A 17,977-nucleotide genomic window follows, 5' to 3' on the forward strand; every position below is an offset into this window, starting at 1 on the left:
TTTGGTTATACCTGTAAACATTAAACATCTTAGCACGAATCACAACTGCATTTTTCACACTAAGGACAAGGAGAGTTGTTATAACATGAAAGTAAAATCTTTCTTAATGTTTTACTGGATCAGAAAAATATATATATATATATATATATATTTAAAGCTGTGTTTGGCAAGAGTTCTTTGTATTTTGTTTGGTTGTGAAACTTGAAATATCATACAGATGCTGCTGTTTGTTTTCCTGTAATGAGAGGTTTCATATGCCATACTTTTTCAGTCTTGATTTTCAGCATTTTAATGTTGCCCTTCTTCCTCTTTCCCAGTAAGAATACTTATTTTCTTTTTGCTTATGGAAAATGTACTTCTCTCTTTGAGAGACCCTTTCACAAAAACACGTAGACACCAGAGTTTATATAGTGGAGCTAGACATGGATGGTCTAGTATAAATCTGCAGTTGACAGCCTAGACTCTGCCCTGTCACCTGTGCTCCACGAGATCAATGATTTGCACAGGGATAGTTCAGAGGCAAACTCAATTAACATGGAAAAGTCTTACTCAGTTGTAGAGCACAACAGAACTTTTTTGCCATCTCTAAAGGCAAGGGAGAACCCCTCTGAGCAGAAGGGCCCTAAATTGAGCCTTTTTTGGGCTGCATGTTCGGAGGCGAGAGGCCGGAGAGATGCGCAGCCCTCCCATTCAGGCTGCGGACGTAGGGCCGCTTTATTTCGCGGGCACCCGTTTGGGCCGGGAGGCCAGCGCTTGCCCTGGGGCGTGGCGGGGAGACCCATTGCGGAGCCACCCCGGCGCTGCCCACCCGCGGGGCGGGGGGATCGAGGCGCGGCGCTGCGGGGCGGGCGCTGCGGAGCCAGCGCTGCGGGGCCGCCGCCTCCTCGCCACCCTGCAGCGACCCGGACCCGGGCCAGGGGCCGCCCGGGGGCTCCGGCCGCGCCGCCCCCGCCCCTTCGCGCCGCCCTCCTATGCGCGGGGCGCCGGCCCGGCAGGCGGCTGCTGCGGCGGCCGGGGGCTCCTCGTCGTGGGGTGAGTGCGGGCGGCAGGGCCGGCGGGCTGCACCCCGGTTCTTACCTGGTTGTGGGGGGCTGCAGCGTGCACCCCGGGAGTGGCGGGGGCCGGCCTGCTAAACCCTCCCGAGCGGCTGAAGCGCTGGCGGGAGTAGGCAGAGGGCGTTATTATTTTGTACCGTCATCATTTTAATGCCTGCGATTGCAGAGACTTCGGTTAGAGCTGGAGAGCAGCCGGGAGCTGGCTGCTGCAGTCCCTGGCGTTTGCTTGCCAGCGCTGGGGAGATGTGCTGTGGATGTGCTGGGAGGTGATTTTCCTTCCGTTTTGTTTTATGGCAATCGTTTCCTGGCTCATCTTCTAATGGCAGGAGGTCCGAAGAGCAAGGAAGAGTCAGACCATGGCATGCAGTGGAATGATGTGGCAGGAACTCTTTTTTTGCTGCATCTCACACCATTAAGTATGATGGATATGCTCTGTTGCACAGACAGTCTGTGAAATTCTATTGGTGGTATTTCAGGTTTTTTCATGTTTGTAGGTTCAGATTTCCCTCAAAGCCACAAAAAAAACCCCCCACCCTATCTGGACTTTTTTAAGAAGTTGGAAAGCCTTATAGATACAGGGGATCCAATCGGTGTAGTCAGCTCACATTGCCAGAAGTCTGTCAAGTAAATGGAACAGCTGGAATCTAAAAGCAAAGGTTTCTTGCACAGGGAAATCACTGCAATGGGAAACAAAAGGTAGCAGTAAATGTTTTCTTACTCCAGTGGTGATTCATAGGGTTCTGTCTTGAGCAGTTCAAGCAAGTTGACCAGGTAAAGGGGTGAGCAGTGAAGTGAGAAGTGGTGATATTAAGCTGTGTAACAATACCAAAGACAAGGGACAGCTATGAAAAAAAAAATACTAACGACGTTATAAGATTGCCTGGACAATAACAGGGCAAATGGAATGGCAGAGAGGCATGTACGTGAACAGGAGGAGCCGATTTTCCATGTAGAAAATGGACTGTGAGCTCACTGCTGTTGCTTGGAAGATAGGTCTTGGTGTCATGACAAAATGAAGGACTGTGTCTTATTTCATAGGACCTCTTGGTTCTGACAGTGGCCAAAAGCAGGTGCCTGGGGAAGAGGGAGGAAGTTTAGGGCAAACACACAGAGGTGCTTTCTAGTGCTGTTGTCCCAGACTCCAAGAATTTGCCATTCAAGGTCTTTCTTGATGAGAAGTTTAAACTTGTGGGTTTGCTGACTTTTTAGCCAAGGCATAGAAGTAGCACATGTGATGTGGTCTGTTTGAGTGGGGAGTTAAGCTTTGACATGTGCATTTTTGTAATCTGTGTAAGGGCAAGACATATCTGAATCCTAACTGTTGCAGGGCCAATCTACAGTTCTTGGCTAAAGAAATCCAGGAAATGCTTGAACTCTTCAGCTGTTTCCTTACAGTTAATAATTCACAAATGTACTTTGATGTTATTCATGGTTATGACCTGAGGATTTTATGAGATGAAAACAGGAACTTCCACAGATTAAATAACCTGTTGCTCTAAAGGTGTTTCTGAGGAACACTTTGACACATTTGAATATATTCTGAAGGGGTGGGTTTAACATATTAATGACAGAATTTAGTGAGATTATGAAAATATATGGTTATAAACAGTTTCAGTTAAAAAAAAACCCAAACCAACAATAATTCTTCTATCATTAAAAGGTATTATTTTAAGGCTAGCAGTAAAAGTGCAGGCATTATTCTGCTTTACTCTGTTTTAATATTCATCTGTGTTGTTTGTAAGACATGGCTTTAAAGTTTGAGCATGTGTTCAGGTATTCAGAGAACTGAAAAAAAAAGTTCTAGCATCTCATATGCTGGAAAGTTTGTGGCCTGATTTTTAATACAGTGTTAAGGAGTCTTTGGTGCTGAAGGAACAAATGCTTCGTGGCCTCTAAATGTATTGAGAATATGCCCATGATTCCTGATGTACTAATATCTCTGTTCACTTAAAGCAACCAAGTTGAGAGTTCATGGTTTTAGTAGAGGCCACTGTTTGCTTGGCACCATGTCTGCAACTTCTTTTTATGTGGAGACATGTCTGAGAAAATGGGCTCTGTGTTAATGAATGAACAGAAACACATAACTACTGTGTGGACAATTAGTGGTTTGTGCCCATGCTCTGGTCCTGCAATAGTGAAGTGCTGCTGCATTTGTGGATTTCATGCAAATTTCAAAGCGCAAAATTGAATGAGAATGCCTCTGGAGTAAAATAAGTCTCAAATTAAATGCACGTTTCTCTGAAAAATACTTCTGCAAATAAAAACTGTTTTAAAACTAGTAGTTTGTTTCAAGCAAATGTTTGTGTTAGTGGATAGGATTGGAAAATTCAACAGAGTTGCTATTTTTTTTTTCTTCTCCAGTGGAGGTGTGAGTTAACCTTATTTAATATTATGAAATGATGTGTTTCTGTGTTTTTAGGAAGGGACTGTCCAGAGGTTCTACAAATCAATGTCTCTCAGGAAAAAGTGGAGAGTCTCTTCCAGTACTTTTTGAGAGAAATGTGCAGGAAGCCATCAACAATTATACTTGGTATGCATTTATTTCTGAAATAATACTGCATTAATGAACTCTTGGCTTAAGTAGGTATTTCAAGATTGGTATTTATTTTCATGCTTCTGGTAATTTTCATGGATGACAACTATTTCAGGATATAATGCAGGATATAAATGAAACTAACCCAATGTTTAGAGGGTTTGAACTTTACTCCTGGTTTGTGTTATGGATTTCTGTATTTTTAAAGTATAGTGAAGGGCAGTGATTGAGTCTGAAAGGGAAGTCAGACTTTGTGGTTAAATGCAAATAATGCTCACTAATGTTGCAGCTATGTTAATTTTCAAGAAGTTTCATTCCAGTTGGTGCTGGTTAGGATTTGCCTGGCCTGCCCACCTGACTGCCCCTGCTTTCACTGGATCCCAGCATGAGTGGTAGCTGGCAGGGACCAGATAGAGCTTTCTGAAAGCTGGAAGGTTTAAAGTGCACCAAGTCTAACAGCATAAAAGACTTTGTGTACAGATATGTAACGCAATGCTATTTAAAACATTTGTGGAAATGTGCTCAGTTTTGCGTAATTTTCTTGTGATAGCTTCTAATAGACTTAAAGAAGGCTTATGTTATCTTTAGTGTATAGTTTCGATGTGTCCATTAGCTGAACTGGAGAAAACAAAATTATTAGAGGTGAAAATGCTTGGTACATCTGTGGGTATAAATGTGTGGATATGTATTTGAATATATATGCATGTTCTAGAGTGCCCTTACAGTTGCAATGACACACATACATACACATAAAAGTGTAATGCCATAAAAACAATTGCCTTTAAGGCAATAAATAGTACAAAAAGTAGCATACATTCATTGCACTCTACTTAAAAACATACACTTGCAGCTCTTCACATAGACTGTAATAGCATGTTCTGAAAATCTTGCATCTGACAGGAATATGTATCACTGTCCATTTATGTGATCAGTTGCATTATTTTAAAAATGCTTATACAGAATACCATTCTGTTCTTAATTTTAATTTCTCTTCACAGTGAAACACTTTCATCTAGTGGTCATACAACACCCACGGAGTTGAATAATTCTTGGTCTGGAATAAACAGCTATACTACTGGTTTGTCTACTGAAAGAAGTTCAGTTGACTCCTGGAGGGATGATGTATGTCACAGAAACTTTTATAGTACATTTTATCTAAATATTGTAAAATAGATTAATTTTTACAGAAAATGCACATGCAGCGTATGTTCTGTAGGGGAAGTTAACCACTTTCATTCATTATAGCCTAATGATTAGGTATATTCATTGAATATTTAAAAAATAGTTCTGTTTGCAAGTTGGTGCAACTGATGTGTAACAAAAAAAATGAAATAAAAATATGAAAAGAATAAATCTGGGGAAAACAAACCTGTTTACCAAAGAGGGTAGGCTTAAGTTTCTGAGTCCAAGAGAGTGATAAAATATGTGTTTTCAAATACTGCATGATGCAGGCAGTGTCTAAATTGAACTATTCTCAGTGTTTTGAACCATAAAGTACATTCATGAGCATGCATGTAAATGTCCCAGTCTGAGTAAATATTTAGCTCTTACCTTAGCTCAGTTCTGGTTTGTAGATGATGCAGAGGGAGGTTAAACCTGTTATAAAGGCTGACCTTGGAGGCACACCTGCTGCAGGCTGGCTGCATTGAATAAATCCAAAAGCATTGTGGTCGCTGCCACTTTCATTTAAAAAAAGCCACCCATGATGGTAGTTCTGCCATACTTTTTGCATAATATCCTAATCTTCAGGGTACTGACCCTATCTGTTATTTCCAGCTCTCCAGGAGAAAGACTGACCCTGGATCTTAGAAAAACCTGGTTATTTTACTATTCCTTTTTGGTGAGATTCCTTTCACAGCCTGAAGTGGTTGGGGCACTTGGCTGGAAGTGAACAGATATGATCTGAGCCTTGAGTACTGTTAATTTTTTCTGTGTTTCGGTATCTAATGTAAGTGGCCAAATGTCACTATGAACGGTGCCCCAGCCGAGGAACCCTCAGCCGTGTGCTTGTTTCCACACCACTGGATGAAGTCAGGCTCTTCCCTGCTACCGTCATACATTCCTGCACTTGCCTGTTTCTGGTTGGTCTGGGTTGTACCTTCAGTGGAGAGGTATGGAAGGCCATTTCTCACACTGACAGCTGTTTCCTAACCACCAGCTTGTCATGCTGAAGGAAGATGCCTCTTTACCTTCTTAGCCATTTTACTCAAGAATGAAAAATGCTGCTCAAAAAAAGCAGGGGCCTTTTGTGCTGTGAGTCCCAGAGGTGCAGCGTGTGTGCTTCACTCCATGTTGGAGCAGGGGAGGAGCCAGGAGTCCAGACACCTTATAACTGGTGTTTTCTCGGGACTGGTCCTAGGCAGCTAGTTCCTTTTTGCTAAATTGCCCTGCTGAGGCCAGTTACCTGGGGTTTTGATTTTGCACTGCAGCATAAAATTTGCATCTCCAAAGAAGGTTGCTTGAAGATACATTCAGAGATCGTCAGCCTAATCTATCCAAGTTGTCGTGTTCTTTAAATATTATGGGTTTTATTATAAATATATATGCATATTTGCTAACGAGTATTATTTTTATAATATATAGGAATTTGATGAAGCCAACACACAGAGAGTGCGCCAGTTATTTTGGGAGATTGATGAAATGCTGTTTGAAGGAAAAGTGACCCCTCAAACTCAGAGCCTGCAGGCAGAATGTGCAGACTGGGTTGAACAATTTCCTCATCTAAGGTAAGGAAATGTCTTGCTGGTACTAGTTTTAACCAGTTATCACTCTAATTTGATTTTTTGAGGTACCCTTGTGTGAAGTGCTCTTGATATGTGGTATCAGTAACACTTGCATTCAAATCTGGATCCCCGGGAGTGAGTTATGCTGCAGTTGTGCAGTAAGTCTGGGTGGTGGTGTACTAGCAGCTAATGCTTTTTATTTTGCTTAATACGATGAGTGGAGACAAAGATATTTTGGCAGAATGTATTGACAATATTATACTGCACCATTTTCATAATGACTTTTTCTAAATAAAGAATACAGCTTTTAAAGAAATAGTTTTTTGGGGTTTTTTGTTGTTTTTTTTTTTTTTTTTTTTTGTTTTTGTTTTTGTTTTTGTTTTTGTTTTTTTTTGGCAAGTGAAGCCATACTGTGAGATTCCAAGAAATTTGGTGTTAACTCTGTTGTTTCTTTTTAGGAAAATCAATAAAAAAGGAAGGCAACCACATGCTTCACATACATTGCACAGTCTTCATAGGCTGTGTGTTTACATCAGTGTAAAAGGATGTGATACTAATATGGCAATAACTAGTTGAACAGATAGGAGGATGCATGCATGATGAATCAGAATTGTTTTGCATAGATGTGTGAAACGTCTAGGCAGCCTGATAACTGCTTCTGATAAGGAAGGGGACAGTAGTCAGCATTGCACTGCGCTGTGCTGTCCTGCCTTTGTGAATGATGACATGTCATTCTTAGTGAGATGCAGGGACTCTAATAAGCTATTCTGAACATAGATCCACATGTGTCTTATTTTCTAGTCAGTTGTTTGGTAACACTGTCAGTGTCAGTGCTTTTAGATAATTTGCACAGGCTTGTTACTAGTAAATATAAGATAAAATCAACTAACAAAGCTTGTCGTGCTTTCTCTGGAACAAGAGAGAATTGTTAAATAAATGAGACGATTTTCATTAACATTAAGCCATACTTTGCCCTTTTAAAATCCTACAACAGTTAATAGAACATACATAAAATGGAGGCAGGTTTTTGTGCTGTGTAATTCATTCAAAATATTAAATCATTTCACTGTATTTTCAGAGTACTTTCACTAGGTGGTTTTTTTTTTTTTAAGTAAGTGATTCCCTGTACTTATGATTTTTTTTTAATTCAAATCTAGTGCTGGCAATACCAACCAAGCCCAGGAGGTTGAAAGTGAACTGAAGAAATCTGAGTGCTTGGTGTCATTTGACACAAAGGGATGTGCTACATCCTGTGGTTTAGAAAGAAGAAAAAAAAAAAAGCTATTTTCATTATTAAGCTTAAACCTTGAAACTCAGTTTGTATTGACTAGTTACTCAAAAGAATAGCTTCTGGGATAACAGATTTATTTCTGAGAGTTGTGCTTCAAAGAGCTCACTGTCCTTTTAATTTGTAAACCAGCTATGTCAATATATGAATACTTAGATCGGCATGTGGGAATAAATATACTTGAGGACTGTCATCCATAAGAGAAACATCAGATCTATTTAAAGAGAGGACTTTTATTCTCGGCTTACAGAATAAAAGTAAAAAAGGCTGTTGCTTAGAGTTTCATGTGGCATGAAGTGCTGTTTTGTGAAAGGTAGTCTGAAGAAAATGTGTTGAGGTGAATGTGAATGTTGCTGCTTGCATTACAGCCGTGATGGGCAAATTCAAGATTCCTTGTGAATTCCTGTGAAACACAGTTCAGTTAGTGATTATTATTTACCTGTACTGTGTTCTGGAATTATTTATTGAGTAATTTTGTGTGCATTTAAATAAAGTTAATTTTACCTCTTCTCTCTGCCTCTGAGCATTATGCATGTTGGATTTTGTGCATTTTTCTGAACTTTAATTCTCATCTCAACTATCCTTTTAAACATTTTGGCTTAGGACTTCTGTTCACATTGATAGATACTGGGGCTGGATAAGTGAAGTCATAGCAGATGTTATTTGTCTTCTGCATCCATTTTTAAACATTCTTACTGAGTTTTGATAAGAAAGGAAGTGTGTTTACCTGCCTTTAGAATAATCTAACGAGTTTGACTGTTTGCTCCTAAAAATTATAAGCTAGAATCTCATCTTACGTAAATTGGCTTTAATGACTTACATACCAGGCAATGTTAATGCATTACGCAAGGCCCTGGCCCCTCCATAAATTGCATTTTCAAAGCAAATGTAAGGTGTACTTTTGCATCACCTACTGCTTGTAGGTATTTATATTCTTGATATTTGCATACAGAGTGGATTTCCATCTAACATCTCACTCACTCTCTCCTTTTTATTCAGGGTTTTAGGGAAGCAGCTCCTGTTGCCAAAGGATGAAGGCTTTCAGCATTTTCAGAGCAGAAGTGATTCTGTGGATACTAAGTGCTTACCTGGCCTCCATGAATGTACTAGTAATATAAAAGAGTACGTTGTTTTTTTTTTTTTTTTTAAAGCTTTCTTTTTGGTCTTCCTCTTCAGAAATATGTGCAAATATTACTTTTGTATTACTGAATCATTTCAGTATAATTAAATATGCACTTTCTTCTTTCTTTGAATATTTAGTTCTCATTGTGTTTATGTTTTTTTCAGGCTCTGCATTTCAGGCTCTAAGCTGATCCCAACAGCATCTCCAATACATAAATCACTAGATTCAAGTTCCCCTACGATTTCTGCCCCTGGCTTATCCATGTATTCATTCCTGGAAGAAGAAATCTATGATGTGGATGGAAAAATAGAAGAATATCTTGCCTTTGACAACAAGGAGCTGTAAATAACAGATATGTGTATTTTTGAAGAAAATAATGAAAAAATATCAGTGAGCCCAGTCAGTGTTCACAGACTGTGTTTCTCTTCTGTAAAATAGAGTTTCTTCTGTCCCTGTATTCAGTAGCACAGTGGTCAGAGCGCTCACTGGGCATGTGGAAGATTGGGTATGTTGTCTTTCTAGTGGTTCAAAACTCACATCTCCCATGTCAGAGGAATGTGTCTTAACCACTAGTTGTTTTGAGGTGTTTTTGTGCATGGACATTCAATAGAATAAATATTTAATTTTGAGATAGGGAGTGGGATGAAGGAATCCCTTTTTCTCAGGTGAGTGCCTTGGCAACAAGGTTCTTTAGGATCATTACACTGTATGTGCTCTCACTGGCTGTCCTATTAAATCTCAAATGCTTTTTCTGTGGTGTATAGCAGCTTTGTGATGAGAGGTGCAGGATACAACCTGCACTCTCATGAGTAACATCAGTAATGCAGTGGTCTTTCAGAAAATGCAACCTAGGTTTCCCATGGCCCTGTTGAATGTTTCAGCAACTGGGCTACTAAGTAGAATAAAGACCATAATGTGGTGTTTGCTAAAAGACCTCTACGAGGGGGAAAGTTTTGTAGGGCACAAAGCATGACTTTTTGTGCTAAAGCTTGATGCCCTTTCAGGAAAAAGTCATGGTTGTTCTGAAAAACTGAGAAACCTGACTGAGACCCAAGTTGACCCTTTCAGTCCTGTTTTTGAAAGAGGGGGCCTGAGTGCCTACTATTTGAGAAAGGATTTCAGGATTAAGAATCCTTTTAGGAGTGAATTATCACTTTATTTTGCTAAGTAAGCAAACTTCATTTTGGAGGACTTGACTTTGTGCCTCCTTGATATGTTGTTTCTTATTTCCTTCTCAGGATTTGATTCTGAAATATCTTACTCTTGATAAGTGAAACATTAGGAGCTACAAACCCTGATACGAAAAAACATGGGTCGTTTTGTGAGTTATACCATTCAGCCAAGTCTCAGATATAGTTAAGAAGTTTGCAGTTCACTTTGAGGAAGAAGTGAAAGAAGAGAAAGGGGAGATAGTAGAAACCAGTGAGAATTTGGGATCATGCTTGAAATCTCAAGAAAATTGTGTTTCCTTAGAAGGAAATATCATGGCAATAAAAAAAAAGAAAAGAGTGGGCGGTTAAATCTTTCTTAACGAGTGTTTTAGAAGTCCAAATTAGGAAATGTTGCCACACTGTGCTTCCCTAGTTAGGAAGGGAGGGTGGGGGGACAGGGAAGAAGAAATTGTCCGCACAGCAGTGGAAGAGAAGGAGGTGAGCATAAGACCGCTATTCTTGTCAGGCTGCAGAAATCCTTTAAAGTTGTCATTGATCAGTCGTGAAGTTTTGCAGATATATGCAGGTACACAGGACATGATTTAAAATAAATGTTCTGTGTGATAGCCATCCTGCCAAATGCAACAGAAAATATTTATGTTATGGTAAAAAGCAAAGCATAGGATTTAGTCTCAAATGACTAAGTGTCTCGTATGAAGTTTTCCCTTCTAGTGCTGCAGATCCTTCTGTTAGAATGCTCTGACTGGACATTTAACTTTTTACCAGTAAGCAGAAGAAAAAAAAATATCATTATATGTATTCGATAGGTTCTGTTCCCATAGGTACTCCATGTGTTTGAATTTGAATTTTTTTGGGATCTACGTCTGACTTTTCTTCCATATGTATGTTTCTATTTATTTGATGTGCTGGAAAGGGGGAAAAAAAAAGTCAAAAGCCATGGGAATTCATTTGAGTTTGCTTCCTTTAGTAGCGATGATGAGAATTGGGAACAAAAGAAAAGGCATCTCGCTGAGAAGAGGAGTAAGCGTGGCATTCCCCCTGTTTCTCCCAATGCCTGTATCAAAGATGCTGTGGCCTCTGAAGTATTTGATCGTATCTGGAGCAATGTAATTGGAATATTAGAGGAACTGATTAAAAAAAATTGGGAAACTAATATCACAGGTATTTGGTATTTTTTATATGGTATTTATCGAATCTAACTCAGGAAAGGTTTGTGGGTGTGTGTTTGTTTTTTTGCCTATTTTTTTTTTCTTTATACCTCGGGAAATCTGGTTATTTTAAAGATAGCCATGTTAGTAGATATGCAGATATGTAATGCCTTGCCATGTGCACACACAACCCCCTGCACCTAAACTAGAAACATTGCTATTATTTTTCAGGAAGAAAAAAAAAAAAAGGAAGAAAGGAAGAACTTAATAGCAGGAGAGCATTTAAAAAAATATTATTCACTGGCTTGGGATGCAAAAAATTGATGCTGTTAGCAGGGGATCAGTGACGTGATCTGAATCTGCAACCTAGGCATCAGAGTCTCCTAGTTCTCATTGTCTGAGCTTTGTTAATTAAAACAACCTTTAGGCAGTCAAATTGTTAAAGTGAGATAAAGAGCCTTGCTGACAGTGCAGGAGTTCATGAGTTTAATATAGGATGAAGAAATGGTGATGTATGCAGTTTTATTTTATGTTTTGGTATTCTGACAGATTACAGTGAGCAAAAGCAAAAGCTGGGAAAATTAACTAGAAGGGAAATTCTATTTAGTGTGCATGTATTTTCTTTGGAGGCAGAGGGAAATTTCAGTTCTTCTTTTAATGTATTTTGAAAGGAGAGTAACAGAAGAATACTTGGGGTCCAGTTTTAGAAACTACCAAAATTTAAGGTACAGCCAACCTCAAATATAAGTCTACAACAAAGTAAGAAATGGCAAAATTTCTCAAAATACTTGCAGCATCAGAACTTAACATTTCAGGTGTTAATGAAATATAAAAGGGCTTTTTCACAGCACAGGTGGGTTGTTTAGCTCAACATTTGGGAGGATAGCTTAGCAGTTTTGTGATAGGCATGCTCTTTTATCTTTGTGAAGGTCATCAGCTTATGACAAATAGATAGTTAACCAAAGTATTTTGACTAGGAATGCAAAAGAATTTGCGTTTCTGATAGACATAAGATTGTAGTATATACCCAAAATGGAACAGTGTGTAGCTGCTGTCAGCCAAGGATAGAGCCAACAGACTCTTTTTTCTCTTCATCTGTGCATGGGGTGGGGTTTTTTTGTTTGTTGTTTTGTTGTTGTTGTTTGGGTTTTTGTGTTTTTTCTTTCTCCTGCTTCAAAAGAAACTCTGGGAAATTTCAGGTAACATTCAGAGTGTCTTAGCAGGATTTGTTTAAACCCCCTCCAACTTAACTTGTATGGACTGCCTTGTTCATCAGTGTCAGAGAAAGCAGAAACACATGGGAAATGCTTTCAGGAAAACATAATTTATGGTAGATTTTTAAATACCATGTAACCTTAAAACTATATGAAAGTCTTTATTTACTATGCTGTGCAATATTTTTTGAATCTCAACAAAAGACAGCTGGTAAATGTACAAAAAGCAAGTTATTTCCTGAACTTTTTTTTTCCCTATTGTGCAGAGGGTGACAAACAGGTTGAGAAACTGAAAGTTGTTACAGCAAAGCTGCCACATTTGCCAGTCATTCGTATTAAGGCAGATGCTGGGATTGTCCCTCTTTCCAGAGGTTCTGAAGCACGAAGTGTATCTTTTGGGTCTCAATCTGTTTCCTCGCAGGTAAAAATAACTTTCTGTCAAATGGTGTTCGTTTTTCTGTTAACTTCGGACAGTTCTGGTTGAAGCTAGAAAAGGGGTTTTTTTTGTTTTTCTTCCTTTTTTTAAAACAAACAAACAAACAAACAAACAATTAGATATACTTAAAGTAATCACATTTAAAATGAAGGTTCATTAAATGTCCATTTCTTGTTTACTATCACTTGTTTTTTCATGGTTCTTAAAGGTGCCATTTACCACTAAGATACTGCTGAAGTTGGTTTACAAAAAACCCCACTTGTTAAACTGTATTTCATCCTTAGAAAATAATGCTGCTTTTATTGTGGTCCACTCATTTTCTCTTGGTAAAATTAAGAAAACAAATGAGGCTCTTCCCTGGACTGTAGGGATATGAAGTTGCAATTTAAAGTGCTTTACTCACAACACTGTGAGTTTCAGACTCTCATTCATTTTCATCTCCTTTGCCTCTTGCAAAAGGGGACTCAGCTGTACGTCCACCCATGCACTGGCATGAGACCTTACCTGTCTTTGTGGAAGCTTGTGTTTGTATTGATAAAATGCCTTTTTTTGTCCCACTTGATGCCTTCTCTGTCTGTCCCCAGCTCCTGTTTTGCATGTTTGTTTTTTTTTTCCTTTGCCAGCCACTACTTCTGTGTTTTGTGTGTTTTGGTGTTTTTGTTTTGTTTTTCCTACCCTGTCTCTCTATTCAGTTCAAACAACTTTGTTCTGCTTTGTCTGTTCTTTTCCCATGCTTGCTAGGTAGATAAGAAACAGGAAAGAGAGCACAGCAGTCTTGGTGCTCCCTGCTGGCACACTTGGCTTTGTAGTGGTCCCAGTGGCCAGATGAAGTAAAATGCTTAAATAAGTAGCACCCAGACTCTGTGTCCTTGGGCTGGACTGTGCTGCGGGAAAATGGAAACTTGGGAGAATCAAACTCCATCTTCAACTGAAACTTATAGCACAAATTGAGTAACTAAATTACTCAAGGTCTGTTTGTTAGAATCTGTTTAAAATAAACAAAACAACATATCCCATCTTCTACTGGGAATTCTACTAAACTATCTGAACAGAAACTTTTCTAAGAAGCAGGTAAAATATCTCCTAACTATGGGCTTTTTGAGGTCTTCCTTCAAAAAGAATAAAGGTTAATGTGTATTTGTTGTTTTTACTAGGTTCACCGTTTCTCCAGCAACTTCTGTAGTGATTTGAATGGTGTGATGACAATTCAAGCAAAGCCACTCCAACAGAGGCATATTGCCACAGCAGAAAAAATGCAGTAGGTGTCAACATTGATATTTTCGAAATGCAAGTGCAGCATAATTCATATTATATAAAAGATGTCTCGCAATTATAAAAAGGCATCCTTTTTACTTTTTTTTTTTTTTTTTTTTTTTTTTTAATCCTTATTCCCTATCTCATTCTCCTTCCTTTTTTTCCCTAGGAAGGAGCAAGAAGATAAACAGCATAGCATTGCCTCCAGTGCTCCATATTCACTGCACACTAGGTTGGGGAGAATTGCTGATAACAGTGTTCTCTCATCATCTCGGGTACTGATGGCTTCTTCTAGGAAGCTACCAAGCCATTGTAGGTTACCTTCTCTCACTTCTGACCAACTGTCCTCAAAAGCTCCTGATATGTACAATGGTGAAATCCTTAGGGAGACTAAATTGTGAGTTTCTTCATTTTATTCTTTGCTTTCCTCAGAACTTTACTGAAATTTCACCAGTGAAGGATTTTGCAAAATACCTGAGGACTAACCCAAGATTTATTATTTATACTAGAATTTGGAGAGAAAAAGAAAGCAAGCAGAACTATGTTTTTTGAGGAGAGGCATTTGGTTTATTTTTCTATTGTTACATTAGATGCTGTTACTTTTTGTAGCTGAGCTTTATAAAGAAATGTACTGCTCAATAATTTCATTTTATTTCAGTGAAGAAGTCTTTAATTTTTCCTAAAAGAGGAACTCTTAAAATTCTGTAGGGGTGCCAGCTCGGATCGTTTATCTTCTGCTCGTGCATCTAGAACCCAGAACAAGTTACCACCAATAAACTCAAAGGCTGTTGAACAATATCTTTCAGCACCTCGACAGCAACAGAACTCTGTAAGTTGTGTTCATTTTTGTACTAGTGAAGAACTTCAAGCTGTTTGGAAATAAATTGCTCTGTGTCAGTGGTTGAAATGAGCCATTTTACAGTTTGTATTGGTTTGTATTGGTTTGTATTTAATACGTGGTCCTAACATGCTAATGTGTGTTACATTGGGCTACCATTAGAATGCAAGAGAATCCTGTGTAAAAACTCATGTCACAAACAGATTATGATGACTTTCATGTCAGACTTTTCTCTGACAACAGAAAACATCTGTTTTGAAAAACAACTAACCAGATAGTAACCTTGCACTTACATGCTTCCGGGTTTAAATAGCTCTTTTCAATGTTTTATTCACTAATTAATGCATTCTGAAATCTGTCTGAAAAACATGAGTACTCTTAAATTACCTTAAATTGGTGCTTTTGGTTGGTGAAAACATATTTCTTTCTTTTCTCCTTCTGTGTGTTTTTTTGTATGGCAACAGAAAAGGTTTGGTGTGTGATTTGTTTGTTTTTTGTGTGTGTGTGGTGTTGTGATTTTTTTTTAATTGTTCTTTGTTTTGTTTTTTGTTTTTTAAACCAATTCATTTGCTGCATTCTCCTAATGCTTCTTTTAATTCTCTCAGCATCGAGGACGATATGTTCATAGTAGAGTCTCAAGTGCAGTGGCTGGCAGTACAGAGCAACGGCCCCTCAGAGAAAGAACTGTTATTATTGATCAGTTTTCAAGGCCCAACACAACTCATACATTCAGGGTATGTTACAGTGTAAGTAGAGACATGGAAAAGTGAAGAAGTTTCCATTCATGCCCACTGTTGGTCTACAGAAAATCTCATTTACTAGCTCTCTCCTGATTTCTGATGTACAGGGATTCCTGCTACCTGTAGAGAGGAAGATATTATAAGGCTTTGGGAGAGTGATGGACCTTGAAAAGGAGGACTAGTGTATGAGGAAGGGATTTTTTTCAAGTCTAATGTATCAAGCAGTTCCTTTGAGGGTGTCTATGCACTAGAAGTGTGTGGTTTTAGTACTATTTGGATTTTTGCAGCTCGGTAGAACTCATTCTGCTGGACTAGATTGTAGAATCTGTAATCAAACCATTTCAGTAGATAAGCTTACCATACGGGCTTATAGTATATCTTTCCTTCCTACAGACAGACACACCTCAGAGGACATCATTGACTCACATGGATTTTGCTAACCACCGAGGAACAGGTCAAACATTTTTAACAGGTAGGCAAAACAAGAATCACTTGGAAGGCAAAAGGCCAACAAAACCTATTAACCCACAGTACGACTGAGAAGTAAAGTGCTCAGTGAGAGCTGTGCTCAACATAGAAGAAGAACAGCTGTGCTTGGCAGGATCTTCTGAGTTTGGTTTTTAAGTTTCTTCTCACTTGGTCTGAGATAGCCCTAACTTTGAGGAACCTTACAAAGCTTCTTTCATTGCTATGCCATGGAAGGAAAAGGATTCTCCCTCATTATGTGTTGTGGTGTTTTTGTGTGTATGTGGTGGGTTGTGGTTTGGTGGTTGGTTTTTTGTTTGTGGGGTTTTTTTATACTTTAGCGTGTTTACAATTATGGCAAGAGTATGTGGTGTACAGACTAGATGTTCTGCAGCTGCTAGAGTAGCAACACAAATACATGTTTGTAAACTGTTTCATGATGTAAATTTTATTTTTAGTTCCCATATAAATTCACCAAATCAGTAAAATTTTTATGTGGGGAAAAATAATATGGAAAATGTGCATTTTAACATAAGTCTAGAGCTTTATTGAATAAATAAAAAAAATCAATATTGATTTTCAACTATGTCTTTCATTTATAAGCTCCACATGGCTTATCTAGTTCCATGGTTACGGTAAAGCTGACTTGCTATTTCTTGAAGTATTTCAGTGCTTGTACGTAACCTTCATTTGTTTGGAAGTTTCTTGAGTTTAAATAATTACATATTTGGCATTAAAATATAAAAGGTGATGTAAGAATAAGGGCAGGTTAGCCAACATTGGCCTGAGCAGCCTGATGGAAGCAATTAATACATAATCTTGGAGTGTCTTCCAGATTCTACCACAACTAACGAACAAGGTTTTATCTTTTCTAGGCTCACAGCATTACTACAGATCCTTCCAGAGAAATGTTCCAACTTCAAGGAAAAGATTTCAGATTGCTTCTTAACCCAGCTTAGGAAGAAGCAGAAACCCCCTGCACTGAATGGAAGACTGAAGCACTAAATTTACGGTTGGACTCTGTGATCTTAAGGGTCTTTTCCAACCTGAATGATTCTATGATTCTAATTTGACTGCTAGTATCTTGTGTAACAAAGAACACGTGCAGTATGCTGGTTTCTGCCGACCCTTGCAATCTTCAGGATGCCTGCATTGCTTTCTTTTAAAGTTGTCTGACCAGAGGCTAGAATAAAAATTAGAGAAAAATTAAATACATGGTTGAGATATCTGCTCTGTTTGCAGAGTCCAGATGCTGCTGCTGCTGCACTTTCCTCTTGGCCTTTCCTCCTTTTTTCTGCCTTTCCTTAGGGAACTTTATTCTACCTATAGAAGCAAATGTTTAGACCATGAAGTCCTGTTCCCACTTTTTTGTGTTTCTTCAGTGTTAAAGATTTTTCTAGTCTATCCAAACATCAGTTGTATATAAAATTTATACTTTTAAACAGGAGTTCGTAGTAGCTTCTCTTTAACTGTTGTTCTAACATTTTTTTTTTTTCATTTTTCAGTCTGCTTATTGCAGTTGCTTTCTTATAAATATTGTCTGTCCCTACTTTTTATTCTTCCTTTAATTCTCTGAGATAGAATTCATTCATTGCCTCTACTTAAGTCTTCGTAATCTTCAGTAACTATGGGAACTGCTGGGATAAACTTTGTTTACAGGAAGCAATGTTTTTCCTGTCAGGCCAAACATGTCTATAGATGCTGAGCAGTTGAACCCGTATGCTGACAAGTTGATAAGACTGTTCCCACTTCTTGAGATTGCCTATTATTTTACAAATTAATCATAGCTTGAAATACCCGAGCCTTCAAAGTTTCAACATGAAAATATGTACTTAATGGATGAAAGCATTATTTTGTACCTCTTTGTGTAGAGCCAAATAGGAAGATCAAAGAGGAGACTGGGATTGTGTTCTGCCCAGGGATCACAGCTCCCATCAGGTCCCTGGCTATAAGCACTGTGTGCATGCACAGGCAGGGATTCCTTCTTC

At 38.7% G+C, this 17,977-nt stretch overlaps 1 protein-coding gene across 1 annotated transcript in view; it reads left to right on the forward strand.

The window, feature by feature from the left end:
• Positions 1 to 16,938, forward strand: part of FAM149A (family with sequence similarity 149 member A) — a gene marked incomplete at both ends in the record, with an annotated part of 29,641 nt that extends 12,703 nt beyond the window's left edge. The window contains 13 exons of the mRNA XM_080344039.1: positions 3,475 to 3,585; positions 4,587 to 4,710; positions 6,172 to 6,314; positions 8,599 to 8,721; positions 8,887 to 9,063; positions 10,865 to 11,055; positions 12,523 to 12,677; positions 13,847 to 13,950; positions 14,116 to 14,343; positions 14,655 to 14,775; positions 15,390 to 15,530; positions 15,918 to 15,996; positions 16,865 to 16,938. Of these exons, the coding sequence (XP_080200165.1) occupies positions 3,475 to 3,585; positions 4,587 to 4,710; positions 6,172 to 6,314; positions 8,599 to 8,721; positions 8,887 to 9,063; positions 10,865 to 11,055; positions 12,523 to 12,677; positions 13,847 to 13,950; positions 14,116 to 14,343; positions 14,655 to 14,775; positions 15,390 to 15,530; positions 15,918 to 15,996; positions 16,865 to 16,938 (1,771 nt within the window). The remainder of the gene's footprint in view (positions 1 to 3,474; positions 3,586 to 4,586; positions 4,711 to 6,171; positions 6,315 to 8,598; positions 8,722 to 8,886; positions 9,064 to 10,864; positions 11,056 to 12,522; positions 12,678 to 13,846; positions 13,951 to 14,115; positions 14,344 to 14,654; positions 14,776 to 15,389; positions 15,531 to 15,917; positions 15,997 to 16,864) is intronic.
• Between the last annotated feature and the right edge of the window lie 1,039 nt (positions 16,939 to 17,977).

The sequence above is a fragment of the Nesoenas mayeri genome (assembly GCF_963082525.1).
Source record: "Nesoenas mayeri genome assembly, chromosome: 4".
NCBI lineage: Eukaryota > Metazoa > Chordata > Aves > Columbiformes > Columbidae > Nesoenas > Nesoenas mayeri.